This window comes from Callithrix jacchus, chromosome 18 (assembly GCF_049354715.1).
Source record: "Callithrix jacchus isolate 240 chromosome 18, calJac240_pri, whole genome shotgun sequence".
Taxonomy (NCBI): Eukaryota; Metazoa; Chordata; class Mammalia; order Primates; family Cebidae; genus Callithrix; species Callithrix jacchus.
The window spans coordinates 27,201,906-27,219,248 of record NC_133519.1 but is presented as its reverse complement, the minus strand read 5'-3'; the positions used below and the strand labels follow the sequence as shown (position 1 = coordinate 27,219,248).

Genomic DNA, 17,343 nt, shown 5'->3' with positions numbered 1-17,343 from the left:
CTAAATCACCAAGAATGACTATGAATTTTGTACAGCACAATCTTATGAACAGAAATGAGAGTAACATTTAAGTAGAATTTAGAGATAAATGTGGAGTGAAGAGGTTTACCATCTTCTTCAAAACTACACAATTTCTTAGTGACAAAGTTGGGACTTTCAGAATGTAAATCTCTAAACTCCATATTCTTTGTCTCTATTTTAACTAGACGGCTGGAACAGATCACTGATTTACAATGTATACTTTTCCAGCTTTCACTCCCATTACTTTGTCTTGCACATTGACTATAATAATCCTTATACTTTAAAATCTAATATTTGATCAACTTTAAATTTTGGAACAATATTTTTAGATGTACAGAAACATTGCAAATGTAGGAGAGTTCCCACATACTTCACACTCCGCTTCTTCTGTTTACATCTTATGTTGGTATGGTATGTTTGTTACAATTAATGAACCAGTGTGGATACAATAATATCAACTAAAGTCCATACTTTCAGATTTCTTTTGTTTTTATGTAATGTCTTTTCTGCTCTAAAATCTCATCCAGTTATAGCACAGTATAGTCAAGTCTTCTTAGGCTCTTCATGGCTATGACAGTTTCCCAGACTTTGTTTCTGACGTCTTTGACAGTTTTGAGCACTGATCAGGTATTAAAGTGTGAATTTGTGGTATTTAGTATCAGGTACTGTAGTATAGTGATCCCCAACCTTTTTGGCACCAAAAACCAGTTTCATGGAAGATCTTATAAAACAATAACTTTAAAAATTAACAATCTTTCAAGATTACGACTGTGGAGAACTCTGTTAGCTGAAACAATTAGAGCTGGGGTGGTGGTTTGGGGATGAAATTGTTCCTTCCATGTCAGTACATCAGGCATTAGATTCTCATAAAAAGTGTGCAACCTAGATCTCTAGCATGTGCAGTTCACAATAGGGACTGTGCTCCTATGAGAATCTACTGCTGCCACTGATCTGACAGGAGGCAGAGCTCAGTGATGCTCTCTTACCCACTGCTCACCTCCTGCTGTGTAGTCTGGTACCAGTCTGCATCCTGGGGGTTGGTGATCCCTGTAGGAGATCAGTCAGGGTGGTGGGAAAAAATTATAGGAAAGACATAAACCTTCTTGGAAGACAGGAAGTTTTTACAAAAGATTTGGGAAATAATTATGGCTGAAGACAGCCTAATCCTCTTATTTTGAGCTAATAGCAAAGAGCAGATAACAAGGTAATGTAGAGGAGTTTATCTAAATAGCTTGACTCATGTTGTCCTAAAACCGACCTTTGATCACCCACAGGCATGATTGCTCTCTACTTGGGAGGTTGGCAATGTTAATTATCCACAAATGGTGTTTGCTGGAGATGTTTGCCATTAAATCTGTTCTAAAATAAATAGGAGCATCTCTAGCATATCGGGGCTGCATGGCCAGACTCCCTCTTCAGGGTCTGTAAGCCACAGGAATACACAGCTAAGAGGTTTAATCATAGCACCTGAGAAAGTGCAAATGTCCTCTCCTTGGAAATATCTTGGATACATACTAACTTCCCAGTTCGTAAGATTTCAAAAGGTTAAATATTAGCAACTTACATACCTTAAATGATTATCAAAAATTACTGGGCAATATTAACTGGCTTTGCCCCACCTTGGGCATAACTACCGATAAGTTGCAAAATCTGTTTTCTATCTTAAAAGGTGATGCTGTCCTGAATTCTCCCAGGTATTTAATCCCTGCAGCAAAAAAGAAAATTGAGGAAACAGAGCAAGCTATTTCTCAGAGGCAACTAGAACACATAGACCCAGGATATTCAGTTCAATTGTTTATTTTTCCTACTAATCATTCCCCAACAGGATTAATAGGACAGATGGCCCCAGGACCATGCTTCCTAGAATGGGTTTTTGCTCACATACCGGGACTAAAACACTCTCGATATCCAGCTAGTTAGTAAAGTCATCTATATGGGCCGCAGATGATGCAATCAGTTGCTAGGTTATGACCCTGACGTCCTAAGAATTCCTTTGAGTAAAAAGCAACTCCAAGCAGTTCTTGCCTCTATTAGATCTTCAGATAGTACTCTCTGATTATGCAGGCCATATAAAGCATGCCCTTCCTGCTGACAAACTACTTCAGTTCTTAGCAGACACTCCTGTAGTTTTGCCTATAAAAGCAGTGCAAATGTCCTCTTTGGAAATATCTTGGATACATACTAACAGTAAGATCTCAAATAAATACTAGCAACTTACATACCTTAAATGATTATCAAAATCACGTTATCATTTAATCACAACCTTAAATGATTATCAAAATTTCCCCATATCTGACGTTTTAATGCTTTTCTCAGAAAATAAAAAAGGTGGAATGTGAGTAAGGACCCTGCAACACTACTAGCACAAGCCTTATTTACTCTTAATTTCTTAAATTTAGATGATAAATTCCAATCAGCTATAGAAAGCACTTTGCTAAAACCTTTCAAGATATAAAACCAACAGTTTTTTGGAAAGATGTGAGTAGTAATGTATGGTGTGGTCCCAGTGATTTGCTAACATGGGGAAGAGAATATGCTTGTATTCACAGCTCCCCAGGCCCTCTTTGGATTCCAGCATGATGCATCAAACCTTACCATGGCATGGCAAGAATCCAACCTGGTACAAGTAATGAAGGAAATGACCCTGTAGGACCTGCAGCCCCAGATGATGCAGCTTCCTTGAATGACACAAGCTCCACATATTACCTGGGGAATGCTGAAGAAGACAATTCAGAAGGCTGAGTGAATCCTGATTCAAACACAAACACCGTTCACTCCAGATAATTTGTTCCTTTTTATTCTCTTGCTTTGCCTGCAACTTGTACCTTCTACACTCTATTGAGCCCCTTTTCCACCTGTTATTTAGGCAGACACTCCCTTCCTAGCCTCTAACGATGCAACTGCTTGGCTAGAAAGGATTAACATATCTCTGGTCGGGTCCCTCAGAAATGGTACCCACTGGACTGAGGTGCCAAGTAACACTCTTTGATTGGAAAAAAATGTTACTGATTATACTTATGTTTGCCTTATGTTATTTACTAATTATAGGATGCAAAGCCAAAATACAAGTTATAACTGGTGTACATGACAGACCTGTTGCTGCACACATCTGTACTCTTCAATCAACAAAACCAGATGCAAAAAACAGAAAAGAGGGAGATGTAGGAGGAGATCAGTCAGCATGGTGGGAAAAAATTATAGGAAAGACAAATCTTCTTGGAAGGTTTTGCAAAGTTTCGGGAAAGAGTTATGGCTGAAGACAGCCTAATCCTCTTACTTTGCGTGAGGAGTTTATCTTAATAGCTTGTTTACTCATGTTGTCCTAAAACTGACCTTTGATCATCCACAAGCATGACTGCTCTCTATTGGGGGGGGTCAGCAATGTTAATTACCCACAAATGGTGTTTGCTGGAGACCTTTGCCATTAAATCTGTTCTAAAATAAATACAAGCATCTCTGGCATATAGGGGCTGCACAGCTGGGCACCCTCTGTGGTGTCTGTAAGCCATGGGGTCCCCTAGCAGCACTCTCACAGGCAAAACACCTGTGTCTCTGATCTCCTTTCATCCACTGCTCCGCCAGAGTCTGCAGGTCAGACTCAGGAGACCCCTGCTACGGTAGGTTGTCTCTCAACAGGGATTAATCTGGTGTTTTTCTCAGACTGGGGTTATGAGGTTAGTTTTGGACGAAAGATCAAAAAATGCCGTTTTTCACTACATTGTATCAAGAGTATATACTTTTAACATGACTTACCACTTTTGATGCTGACCTTGATCACCTGTCCAAGGTAGTATTTGTAAGGCGTCTCCATTGTAAATTGACTTTTTTCTCCTTTTCCATATTGTACTCTTTGGGAGAGAAGTCACTAAGCACAGACCATACTTAAGGAGTGGAAAGTTATGCTCCATTTCTTTAATTTATCACATAAATTATTTGGAATTCTTCATGGAAAAATTGTCTCTTCTCTATATATTCAATCATTTGTTTATATGAACATGAACTCACAGATATCTTATACTTTGGGTTATAATTCTGTTACTTTGTTTTTTTTGTTCCAGATTTGGCCATGGGAGCTACTCAGATTTTAAAAATTTGCTTCCATTGGTCTTAAATGTTCTTTTGCCTCTTATAGCTTAATTCTCTCTCTCTCTCTGTCACACACACACACCCTGAAAATTGCCTCTACTCCTAGCCCTCAATCTCCCTACTCTGTTTTTCCAGTGTACACTTAAAGATTATGTCTATCACGGTACTTATATCCTGTATATATCGTATACAGTTCCCTGCACAAAGTGGGAGCTCAACACATATTTCTAAAATATCACTATGATTTTCTCTTCAGTCCGAGAGTCCAGAAGTGCCTAATACATTAATCAGAAGCCACATGTGGGTTTGTTAGCTAACTGCTCTGGGAGGACCAACAAATTTCTACTGTTGGTAAAGTGTTAATGTTAGCCATGTAACATAATAGGTTCAAGATCTAAAAGTAGCACCTCCTAATGTTTCATTTCTAAGTATATAGACTTCTATTATCCCAGTTTCATCTGCATAATTGTATTAAAGGCAATGAGTAATTATTTTTATATTTAGGACCAGGGCTGAAGAGTTTGTAGATCTGCTGACTTAGAGAACTGGTCCCCCAAAATAGCTCATGAACATTTTAGCTGTGAGTTTCCCAAGTGACTTACTGCTGGCTAAAGAGTGTATAACCACCAAAGAAATAAATTTGCTGAGTTACATTATTTGTTGTCACAACTTATAAAACAATTACTTTAAAAATTAAGAATCTTCCACAATTAAGAATGTGGTGAACTCTACTAGCTGAAACAATCTTTTAGGTTGGATTATGCTGTAACCTTACTCCAAGTCCCCATAACTCCTGCCCCCATCTATACATTCACCATAAATTCCCCTTTAGCCCCTCCCTTTAACTGCTTTTATGACCAAATTCAAATTTGGTCTCGGTTATGTTCTAGAAGGCTCAATTGTACTGGGCTCCTCCACTTCTTTCTTCATTGTTCAGGCTAATCTTTCTGAAATCGTAGGACAGTCCCATAAGTTTTTTGATATTCAATAGTTCAATCTTCTTACAAGAACTTCATAAAATTGTCCAACTGTGGCTGGGTGCAATGGCTCATGTCTACAATCTCAGTACTTTGGGAGGCCAAGGAGTTGTAGACCAGTATAGGCAACATAGCGAGACCCTGTCTTTACAAGGCAAGAGGACTACTTGAGCTCCAAGGAGTTTATGAGCAAGTAGTGAGCTATGACTGTACCACTGCACTCTAGCCCAGGTGACAGTGCAAGACCTCGTTTCAAAAAAAGTTCTTCAAGCCTGGGCTGGCATGGTGGTTTGCACCTATAATCCCACCACTTTGGGTGGCTGAGGCAGGAGTGCTGCTTGAGGACAGGAGTTCAAGATCAGCCTGGGCAACACAGACCCCATGTCTATTAAAAAAAGAAAAAAATTGTTCCATCTTTAATCTCTGAGAAACCCCTATAAGTCCACTTAAGTAAAGATTAAACTGAAAATTTTGACAACCCATACTGTGCTTTGAGTTATTTAACAGCATGTTATTTTTGCAAGTAGTAATATTAGTTTGATCTTGACATCCTACAGAGATGATCCCAAATTAAAAAATGCTTTCTATTTATAAAATTAGAAAAAAATGTAAATGAAGCACTGCCTTCTTAAAATAATTAAAAACAGAATCCCTTTGATAACTAAATGTACCTTATTGTATTTTTACAAACATATAGAAGTTAAATCGTCCCCCAATTGAGACAGTTTGAAATAAACATTTAAAAAGTGAGACCAAATAAAATGATCATAATAATATGATTCTACTTAAATGCATTCAGGAGACATTAACTCTCTGCTTCATATTTGGAGGATTTTCTACATTTGAACATTCTTTCTGCATCTTTGCAAAAGGTCCTTCATTAATCTTGGAAACAATGTTCAACTAATATTGTTCTGGTTGGTGACCTATAATTTTTGAATGATACTAGCTTTTCCTCTCAAAATTGAGTCCAAAGGTTTATCAGGTCTTTCCTCACAAAACCAAGATGTGCTGTTCTTGATCTGAAAGCTAAAAACAAACCAAAACAAAACAAAACAAAAACTCAAATGAGTTTGAGAAACTGGTTTGGTGGTAAAACTACACCTTACTTTCTGGCCATTAATTAATCCCATGTAATGTGAATATCTATGCATTCTGCTACATAAGTATTGTATTTGATTATGGACTATTGCTCTAGACTCTGATGTTACACAATATTTAGTATATGCACTCTATTAGTTTTCTAATACTTGAATTTTTTTTTCCCTAAGACAGAGTCTTCGTTGTCTAGGCTGGAGTGCAGTGACGTGATCTTGGCTCACTGAAACCTCTGCCTCCTGGGCTTGAGTAATTCTTCCATCTCAGCCTCCCAAGTAGATGGGATTACAGGTGCCCACCACCATGCCTGGCTAATTTCTGTATGTTTAGTAGAGACAGGGTTTCACCATGTTGGCCAGGCTGGTCTCAAACTCCTGATCTCAACTGATCTGCCTGCCTTGGCCTCCCAAAGTACTGAGATTACAGGCATGAGGAACTGCACCTCGCCATACTTGAAAATTTCTAAGTTCTAAAATACATTTGGCCCCAAGTGTGTCAGATAAGAAGATATGAACCTGTAACAGGTTTCGGTAATCTTGAGCGGAGAATACATTGAGATATTCTGATTACCCTCATCATGTATTATCTTTTTCAATCATGCATCTCCAAGTGTTTATTTTTATACAATGTGTGATGTGTAAGTCTGTTAACTTTTAAAGCAGCTCTTTACATTACTTTTGCTTGACTTGCTAATCTTCTTTCCTTTGACAATTTGAAAATAATTTATAAAAATTAACTAGACAATCTAAGTGACTACGTGGCTTGCAAATTTGGATAATAGGGCTTTAAATCACTTTCTTCTAAGTTAGAGGCTGTTGAACTATAGTCTGTGGGCCAAATCTGACCCTCTGCCTACTTCCCAGCCATGCACATTTGTTCACATATGTCTGTGGCTGCCTTCCTGCTATACTGGCAGAACTGAACAGTTATGACACTGACCATATGACCTGTAAAACCTAAAATAAATCTGGCCCTTTACAGAAAAAGTTTACTGACTCCTGATCCAACTCATTACTCAGCCTAGGATGGTACTAAAAGCAATGACTAGTTGACTTAGTATACATTTAGGGCTTATGGTATGTTTATGTAACATTTCAAAGGCAAAGACAGAACTAGCTGTCAGAGACTAACATTCTCTTTCTGTTTAAATGTGGTCTCAACCGGTCAAAATTTTAGATCCTTGGCCAGATTTAGAGAGAGGAAAGCATGGTACTTGCTGATATAAATCTGGTCAGAGAAGGAAGAAAAGATTTTATAAAGTAATCTTTTCTTCTAGTGCAAACATTAAATTCACTAGCAGGAATCTATATACTTTATATTTTGTTTACATTGATATGCATAATTCCAAAGAGGTAGGGAAATAGAAACTTTATAAATTATTAGTTCACATATGCTACTTCTTAAAAAGACTTATCTCTTGCTGCATTTGACAAAAACTTTCCAAGCTCAGCTGTGGCTCAGTAAACTTTTATTGTTTTTTAAATTTATTTTTATTCAAAAGAATTTGTTTCCCTATCACAAAAATTCGATAACCACACCACCAAGAGCAGCAATGTCCATGGAGTTACATTGATGGTGGAGAGCTGGCTGGGTATTCCCAATGTCCCAAAGGTCATAAAGGAGGGAAAAGAAAAAAAGAAAAAATATTCAAAACAAATAAAAAAATCCATGACTTTGGGGAGAGACATCACATGACATTTTCTGTTTCTTCTCTCATTGTCAGCTGCAGATGTATTTCAGCAGGATAAAGTACAATTTGACTTGAGTAAACCCTTCATACCAATTCTAGCACCTAATTGGAAGGAAAAAAGAATCCATTTAGTAAAGTAAGATACAAAAGGAATTTAATGAATCTTTATTTACTAACAGAGAATAAAATTTTGAAAAGTTTCCCAACTGGGAAAATGCCAAATAATTTGAATGAATTGGACATTAATCCTTTCTGACTTTCAGTTCAACAGCTGCATGCACTCTTTCAGATTAGCTATCTCCAGAATTAACTTGGGAGCCTTCAAGGTAAACTACATAAAACATGTGGAAAAATAAATTGGCTGATGCATAGCACAAATATAACATTTCTGGCACATATGCTGGAATCTTTCTGCATTCTTACAAAAGTTTTAAGTATCCTTGTTTAGGATTTTAATCTGTTTACTTCTTCCATCAATTAACACTGTTTATAATGATCAAGTTACACAGGACCTGAAGTCTTGCCTTTTCTTGCTGCTTCATCCATTTCTAGTCAATTATATGGTGTACAGATACTTTGTATTTTTAGAATTAAAGCAGTATATTGTCATAAAAAGTAAGCTGTGATACTGCTAAAACTAAGGAAGCAAGCAGCTAAGAAAGATCATAGAACAAGAAGGTAGTTATGAGACATTGTCAAAAAGAATTACATTAGATGGACACTATAACACTAAGTAGCAAATATTTAAATGTGCAACTTTTCCCCTGCTGCTCAGCTAAGGCTTGACTAAAACATGTGCTTCCATAATGATTTTGTCTTTATATTAGCTAAGCAGGCTACTTAACATAAGAGGTAAATGATGCTGAACAAAATCTTAGATTTGTCAGTGGGATTCTATGAGAACCTATGTAGTTTTTAGCTCTTGCAGGTATGTTAGCAATCCCAGTTGCTGCAAAGGCTAAACTTGAAGAGTAAGGTGTACCTTTTCAATTCATGCCTTGACATGAGAATAAGAGAGATACTGAGAGACTACAGAAAGCCACGCAGATATTCCAAGACCTTCTACCATCTTGCTTGAGGCTTTCAGAACATAACAAACATTGATCAGTTTAAAAACCTTGTTTTCAGGAGGCTGAGGCAGGAGAATCACTTGAACCAGGGAGGCAGAGGTTCTGGTGAGCTGAGATCCCACCATTGCACTCCAGCCTGGGCAACAAGAGTGAAACTCCATCTCAAATAATAAATAAACAAATATCAAAAAACCTTGTTTTCATTTAAGCTCTCAGTGGTTCTCTAAAAAGGCTTTTCAAATAGAAAAACTAGCTGCCTAAAAAAAGGAGACTACCACGTAAGTTAGTGCAGTTCTTCTGCATTAAGTTTGCTCATTTCATCTCGGTAGAACAATGTTTAGGCTAGGATTTACTGCCTTGGATCCTTCTCCACTTATGATGAGTCTAAGGAAGCTATGGCAAAATTAATGCTACGTGGCAGGAGAAACACACACATTATGTTTAAAAACTTAATATTTCTACCACATCGGCAGAGAATATGTAGAAAAAACAGGTACTCTCAGAATAAGTGCTAGTCAAACCCATATACTAAAAACTTCCACCAAAGTAGTGTTTTGTTGAGAAAGTTCACTGCTTATCTCAGGATTTATTTGTCCAGTGTATCATGCACAAGTGCTATATATGCATCAGTCAATTTTCTTTCTTTCTTTTTTGTATGAACAGGCTTCCTTGAATCACATGTATCAATTTTCAACTGAACACTAAAATAACTTTTCTTCCCCTCTGACAACTGAGGAAAAACCCACTTGTCAGGGAAGAGAAGAAAGAGAACCATGAGGAAGAGAATTAAAATAAGACCAAGATATGTTTATATCTGGTGATGTCTAAGCATCTTCTGCTGTATTTGCACCTCTTGCTGTATCTTGGGCTCTGTCTACTGAAAGCCCTGTGGGATAGTTGTACTGGCATAATAGAAGCTAAATTGTGCTTAGCTCACAGTGAATGCTCAGTAGTCTTCAGCTGTTTTTCAATGTGACCATCTATTAATCCACCCAGCATCCATACAACCTCAACAAGTACTATCATCTTCTCCACAGATGTAAGCTACCTATTCCTTTTCCTTAAATCACGCCATTTGCAAGGAGACACAGACCCATGATTTGGGATCATCTCTAAGGTTCAGTACAGTGGTATATTTCCATAATCCTATTTCCATCTAGAAATGGGTCTGAGTTTAAAATATGGATATATTAAATAGCTTACCTTAATTGTACCCTGACTGTTAGCAGCAATCAGCACATTGGATTCCTAGAAAAGAACAAGAACTTTTAAAGTATACAGAAGGATTTCCTGGAGAGCAATCCAAGAGATAATTTCTTCTTCATCCTTCTTTCTTCACTTCACCCTAAGACACCAATTGAATCTAACATGAAGAGACAATTTTAACATGTTTTTAACTATGTTTTAAACATAAGACCCCATATTTTGAGGAGTAAGTTTTAGTTTAAAAGAATAAAGTTAGAAGCAGAGCAGGACACTTTTAAATGTAAAAAAAAAAATAAATAAATAAAAGGGAAAAAAGACTGCCAATGAAAGAAAAGCCAAAATAAACAAATACTGAAATAAAATGAAAAAAAGAATAAGTTGAGGAAAACAAAGCGAAGAATTGCTTCCCCAGAACACTCATTCTTCATTCATTTTCTCCCATAAAATACCAGTAATTGATATAAATCCTGCCAACATCCTTGGCACAGATCTCTATGGATGAACATTTGGTATTAGGAAAACAAGAAAATGTAAATATTCCTTTGGGAAAAAGGGTTATCTTCCTTTTTAATTATTCTATCATTCAGCACATTAATTTTTAAGAACCTTGGTGATTACCTGGATGAGAATATATGTGGTGAAGTATTTTTCTATCCTAAGCCAAGGAAAAAACATTTCTCTGCAAAGTATGAAGGGCGGGAATGAGTTTACTAGAAAGAAACTCACAAAAGTAGGAAGAGTGGGGACATGCCTCCTGTAAGAAACAGGGCATCTAATAGGGCTCTGGAACTTGGAAGTGTTGGAATCTTTTGCCTTTCATGGTAGGCAGCTAAGAGGAGGTAAATAGACTTAAACTGCCATAGAGGTAAGGCAAGGGGGCAGAGAGAAAACGAAGTCCAAAGAACAGCTATGAAAACAGATAAAGTGGTTTAACTTGAATGAAGAATAGGATCTGCCTAAATATCCTTCAGGCTTCATGACAAAGCAATGAGAAGAAGAAAGAGAACTCTTGGTTTGCACGTTGGAAAAGTTACTTCAGCTAAGCTGAGTTAAACTTTAGTTTCTTTGATATATGCAAGTTGTGCTTTACAAACTCATACATTTCCATTTTTAAATTTTCCCTTTCACTTATAATAAAGCTGCTCTTCAAAAATCTGCATCTTGTTACTAACGGCATACAAGAAAATAACATCGGCTGGGTGCAGTGGCTCACGCCTGTAATCCCAGCACTTTGGGAGGCTGAGATGGGTGGATCACCTGAGACCAGGAGTTCGAGACCATCATGTCCAACATGATGAAACCCTGTCTCTACTAAAAAAAAAAAAAAAAAAAAGTTAGCTGGGTATGGTGGCACATGCCTGTAGTCCCAGTTACTCAGGAGGCTGAGGCAGGAGAATCACTAGAACGGTGGAGGCTGTAGTGAGCAGGGATTGCGCCACTGTACTCCAGCCTGGCCAGAGTCTCCGTCTCAAAAAAAAAAAAGTAATATGTGTAATACAGTACTCACTATTAAAATAATTTAAATATCACCTTTGGAATATTATGGGCTATTTCTAGGACTTAATGTATACTAACTCAATAGTTCTGTATTGGGGGTGGGGAGGTGGGGGTGAGGGAAAAGAAAGATAAATTTGGTATTTATTTATTCCTTAGTGACCTGAATGAAGAAAGTGGTTGGAATAGGTTTTGGATATCCTTTAGGAATATCATAACCCCCTGAGTTGGTCAAAAGACAGAATTTCTATGCTGGCCTCAGAAAACAGTAAGAGGCACTGTGTGGTGCAATATGGATTTCTTTCTAGCAGGAACTTTAAACAAGTTGTATGGTATCAGAACTGCCACTAGAGACCCAGAAATAATTATCCTGTAAACATCATCTGGAAAAGCAGTTGAAAATCACACTGATCAACCTAGTTGCCATTTAAGGAGGGGAAAGACTCTGGTCTGCAAGAAAACTACTGCCAACAGCTACCACCACTAAATGCTGCAGCTATCAAGAATTGCTCCCTCTGCAATAAGAACAAGTAATGACTGGACAATGAAAAATTTACAGCCGAAAGCTCCATCTTCTTCTTCCATTTTGGGTCTAGTCACCTTTTAACATAAAAGAAGAATGCAGAGAGATCTGGTGAAGAGGAGGATTCACCTATGGATAAGCAGGAAATCCACTTCTGGCAATTACACAGATTATAAATAACATAATTCATACTTCTGATTTCTGATGGGAGGAAAGTTAGGAAAAGTGTGGTATATTATCTTACAGTATGAAAAATTAGGCCCAATATAAATAAGATAATCTAGTTGGATTACCACACAAGAGGATTTTAAAATATGAACAATTACCACTCTAAACCCAAGAAGGAAGACATCTGATAACTATCCACCATGAATAACCGCTGTCTTATTGTAACCTCAGGACTATATGATGTCATACTAGATGCTACTCGAGTGTTAACTCTTGACACTATTTCCTGTAGAAACAGGTAAATCCCTCATTTAAAAAAATAAAAGTCAACATATGAAATGAATGCCAATTTGAATGGTCTTTTAGGACTAAAATGTAAGTGACGTGGTGTCTTAAAAATTCTTATAAACACTCAAAAATATAGAAAGTTGAAGAAAAAAAATAATGAAAAATTGAATTCAATGAAAGAAAAATAATAGCTTCATATCTCAGTACATCCCCTCTCCCCAAAGACAATACGATTACAAAAAAGTTATTTAGAATTAAACTATCATATATAGCTAGATATTGGCTTAAGATGAATTTCTTTTTTGCATGGAACAGAAAAAACCAGTTATTTTACTTCAAGCATACAGATCTAGAAGTGGTATGTACAAGGTTATTAATATAAGTCTTCAATGATTCTTGATTGCATTTTGGATGACTGGTGATTCGAGCGGTAGATGTGGTCTGCTAGAGCCTACTATAAATAAGTTCTGGCTCACCAGGTTATTTTTTACTTGCAAAATAAAAGTGCCAGCCAGTAATTCTTACTATTTTCTCCTCCATTTTTGGAAAACTGGAAGTTTTACTGCAGAACTCACCTCAATGCTAAGCTAATAAAATATCCGATATTTTTTCTGACTATGAAGAGACTAAGAAAGATAACAGAAAAATGAGCAAGTCTTTCATAAAAACAGAAGACACATAAACATGCACCAACTTGCTTATAAAGTCAGTGATGCTACACTAACTTACACTAAAACAAAACTGCATTTTTAATGTTACACGTATGCTGTTAAAGAAAACCTGAAGCTACTGAAATAGTTTTCTCTTTACTGACTTGCTTAAAAAGGGTCATTATAGACAATATATTAAAATCCTGACAAGTTGAGAAATTAACAGTTTTTTAGTTTGCAATTGGCCGATTTATTCACAGAGATAGATGTAAATGATTTTAAATGTAAATTAATTTTAGTATAGGTATAGGTATATACAATGTATTTAAGTATATGTGAATATATAAAAAAAATTTCTATTTTTGGACATTATAGTAAACAGACTAAATTTGTTTCCCTACCATATAAAACTAGAAAACTGAAAAAAAAATGTTAAGACACAACTGGACCACAGCCAGTACAGGACTGTGATGTTTGAGAGAAAAAGAACAAACGAGGTGAGTCCTATAATCACCCTGGCTTTCTACTGAGAGGCAGTTTCTGGACCACAAAGCAAGGAAGGGGATGGATATAACAAGAGATGAGCCAAGAGAAGAACAAAACACCAAAGTATTTGGTAGCACCCCCCAAAATACAACTGATGCAGAGGAAAAAAGCATGAGGAAGAAAGAGAGATTAGCATCTTAGTGACCTACTAGACAATATGCAACCTAATAAATATATAACTGGAGTCCCAAAGGAGAAGGAGAAAAAATATATAAAGACATAAGACTAAAAATGTTTCAAATTTGCAAACTATATACCCACAAATATAAGAAGCTTAACAATTTCTAAGCAGAAAAAAGTACACTACCACATCAAGGCACACCACAGTTAACATTGCTGAAAACAAGAAACAGAGAAAATCTTGAGAACAGACAGGGAAACAAAGACATATTACATAAAGAGAAAGATCACCAATTTCTCATAAGCAAGAATGCAAGCCAGAAGTATTTTTAAGATGATAAACAAGAAAGCTATCAATTGAGAAATACACAACATTAAAGTCAAAATAAAGGCATTCTCATATAGAATAAAGTGGAGATAATTTTTTACAAACAGACCTGTACTGTAAGAAATTGTAAAAGGAAATGCTTCAGGCTGAAGGAATATTACTACATGACAACTCTGATCTACAAAAGGATAAAAATGGGCATGGTAGCTCACACATGCAATGCCAGCACTTTGAGAGGCTGTGGTAGAAGGATCATTTGACTTTAGGAGTTTGAGGCCAGTCTGGGCAACACAGTGAAACCTGGTTGCTACTAAAAATAAAATTTTTAGAAAACAAAAACATTAACCAGGCATGGTGATGCATGCCTCTAATCCCAACTACTTGGGAGGATGGTGGGGAGGATCTCTTGAGCCCAGGAATCTCATGCTGCAGTGAGTTATGACTGCACTGCTGCACTCCAGCTTGGGAAACGAAGCAAGACTCTGTCTCAATAAATAAGTAAATAGACAGACAAAGAAACAAATGAAAAAGGGATGAATATAGTGAGAAGTGGTGAATGGGTACATAAATATGAAAAATAATTTGCTTTCTTGTTTTTAGTTTCTTTAAAAGATAATTTCCTATTTTAAGGAAAAATAGTAACAATGCTTTAAGGTGATTATAACACAAACAGAAGTAAACAAACATGACAGCAAAAGCACAAATAATAAAAGAGGAAAATTTAAGTATAATGTTATGAGATTCTTCTGTTATAAAGTGATATTATATAATCTAAAGATAGACTGTAAAAAGTTTAAACATACTATAAACTAGAGAAACCATTAAAAAATATAAGAAACAGTATACCTCATAAGCTAGTAAAGGAGATAAAATACTACAAAAATATTCAAAACAAGAAAGGAAATGAAGAACAGGAACTTAGAGAAGATGAAAAACATGACAGACATAAAACCAACTGTATCGATAAAATTGAGTATAAGTGGTCTAAATATTATAATTAAAAAGCAGAGATTATAAGACAGGGCTCAGTGGCTCATGCCTGTATTTCCAGCACTTTGGGAAGCTGAGGTGGGAGGACTGCTTGAGACCATGGGTTTGAGATCAGCTTTGGCAACAAAGTGAGACCCCTGTCTTAAAAAAATAAAAATAGGAAACACTTTAAACATAAAAATACAGATAAGATATACCATGCAAACATTAATCATAAGCAAGCTGAAATGCAGAAGTAGAAGTCAGAAAAAGTAGACTTCAGGACAAGAAATGTGACCAGAGATAAAGACAGGTACTTCATAATTAAGTAAGGGTCAATTTGTAAAAATAAAAAAAATCCTAAATATATATATATATATATCTAAAACAAAGCCAAAACTGATAGAACTAAATAGAATAATAAAATTACTCATGTTTGGAGCTTTTAACAGTCTTATTTCAATAATTCAAAGACTAAGTAGACAGAAAATCAATAATTATATAAAAGACTTAAACAATAGCATCAAAACCAAGCTTAACTGACATTTGCAGAAAATTTTACTTAAATGGTAGAATACACATTCTTTTCAAATGCATGTGTACTAGTTTCCAAGAAAGATCATGTGTCAGATCATAAAACAAAACATAGTAAATTTAAAGGGCTAAAATCATGCAAGTATGTTTTCTGAAGAAACAGAACTAAAGCCGGATGCGATGGCTCACGCCTGTAATCCCAGCACTCTGGGAGGTCGAAGTAGGTGGATTACCTGAGGTCAGGAGTTCGAGACCAGCCTGGCCAACATGGTGAAACCCTGTTTTTAATATTAAAAATACAAAAAATTAGCCAGGTGTGGTGACAGGCGCCTGTAATCTCAGCTACTCGGTAGGCTGAGGCAGGAGAATCACTTGAACCCCGGAGGAGGAGGTTGCAGTGAGCTGAGATTGTGCCACTGCACTCCAGCCTGGACAACAGAGACTCTGTCTCAAACAAACATGAAACAGAATTAAAGTAGAAAACAATAACAAAAATGAATCTTGAAAAATCCGCAAGTATTTGCAAATTTAAAAGTATACTCTTAAATAACCCAGGGATGGAAATGAGAAACCATTTTAAACTAAAAGATAATAAAATTGCAACACATCAAACTTTATGTAATGCATCTAAAACAATGCCCAGAAAATTATAGCTTCCAATACTAAAGCAGAAAGGTTTAACATAAATGATATAACAACTTGCACCTTAAGAAGCTAGGAAAAGAGCAAGTTACACATAACATAAATACAAGAATGGCAGTCATGAAGAGAAGAAATCAAAATAAAACCAGACAGAGATAAAACATTATTAAAATGAAAAGCTAATTCATTGAAAACAATCAACAAAATTGATAAGCCTCAACAAAAAGATAAAATTTAAGTTAACAATATCTGTAATAAATTTGGGGACATTACTAGATATCCTACAGATATTAAAACAATCAGAAAATAAACATGAACAACTGTATGTCAATAAAATGGAGAGGTAATAAAATGAACAAAAATCTATGAAAGATGCAAATTCCCAATTACAACAGAAGAAAGAAAAAGTTGTTAAAACTGAAGACTAAGGAACATTTCCAAACTCAGCTTGTAAATCAAAACCAGAAAATGGTATTATAAAAACAAATAAATGAAACACCGCATATTCTCACTCATAGGTGGGTGATGAAAAATGAGAACACATGGACACAGAAAGGGGAGTACTAAACACTGGGGTCTACTGGGGGGAAAAGGGGAGGGCCAGTGGGAGGGGGAGGTGGGGAGGGATAGCCTGGGGAGAAATGCCAAATGTGGGTGAAGGGGAGAAGGAAAGAAAAGCACACTGCCATGTGTGCTCCTACGCAACTGTCTTACATGCTCTGCTCATGTACCCCAAAACCTAAAATCCAATAAAAAATTAAAAAAAACCAAAGAAAAACAACAAAAAAAAAAACAAATAAAATTACCTACCAACTACTTTTATAAACAGACGTAAAAAACCTTAACAAAATACAAGTAAAGATAACTCAGTCGTATACAAAAAAAATAAGGCATCATGTCTAAATGAAATTCATCCAGATTGGTTTTCAACAT

General features: G+C 36.2%; 1 protein-coding gene across 7 annotated transcripts in view; it reads right to left on the bottom strand.

Moving 5' to 3' along the window:
- Positions 1 to 7,633: 7,633 nt before the first annotated feature.
- COP1 (COP1 E3 ubiquitin ligase) overlaps positions 7,634 to 17,343 on the bottom strand; it is a 229,676-nt gene continuing 219,966 nt past the window's right edge. For all 7 annotated transcript variants that reach the window (XM_002760336.5, XM_008984964.4, XM_008984965.4 and 4 more), the window contains 2 exons: positions 10,146 to 10,190; positions 7,634 to 7,974 (listed from right to left, as the gene is read on the bottom strand). In XM_002760336.5, the coding sequence (XP_002760382.3) occupies positions 7,957 to 7,974; positions 10,146 to 10,190 (63 nt within the window). In that variant the 3' untranslated portion in view covers positions 7,634 to 7,956. The remainder of the gene's footprint in view (positions 7,975 to 10,145; positions 10,191 to 17,343) is intronic.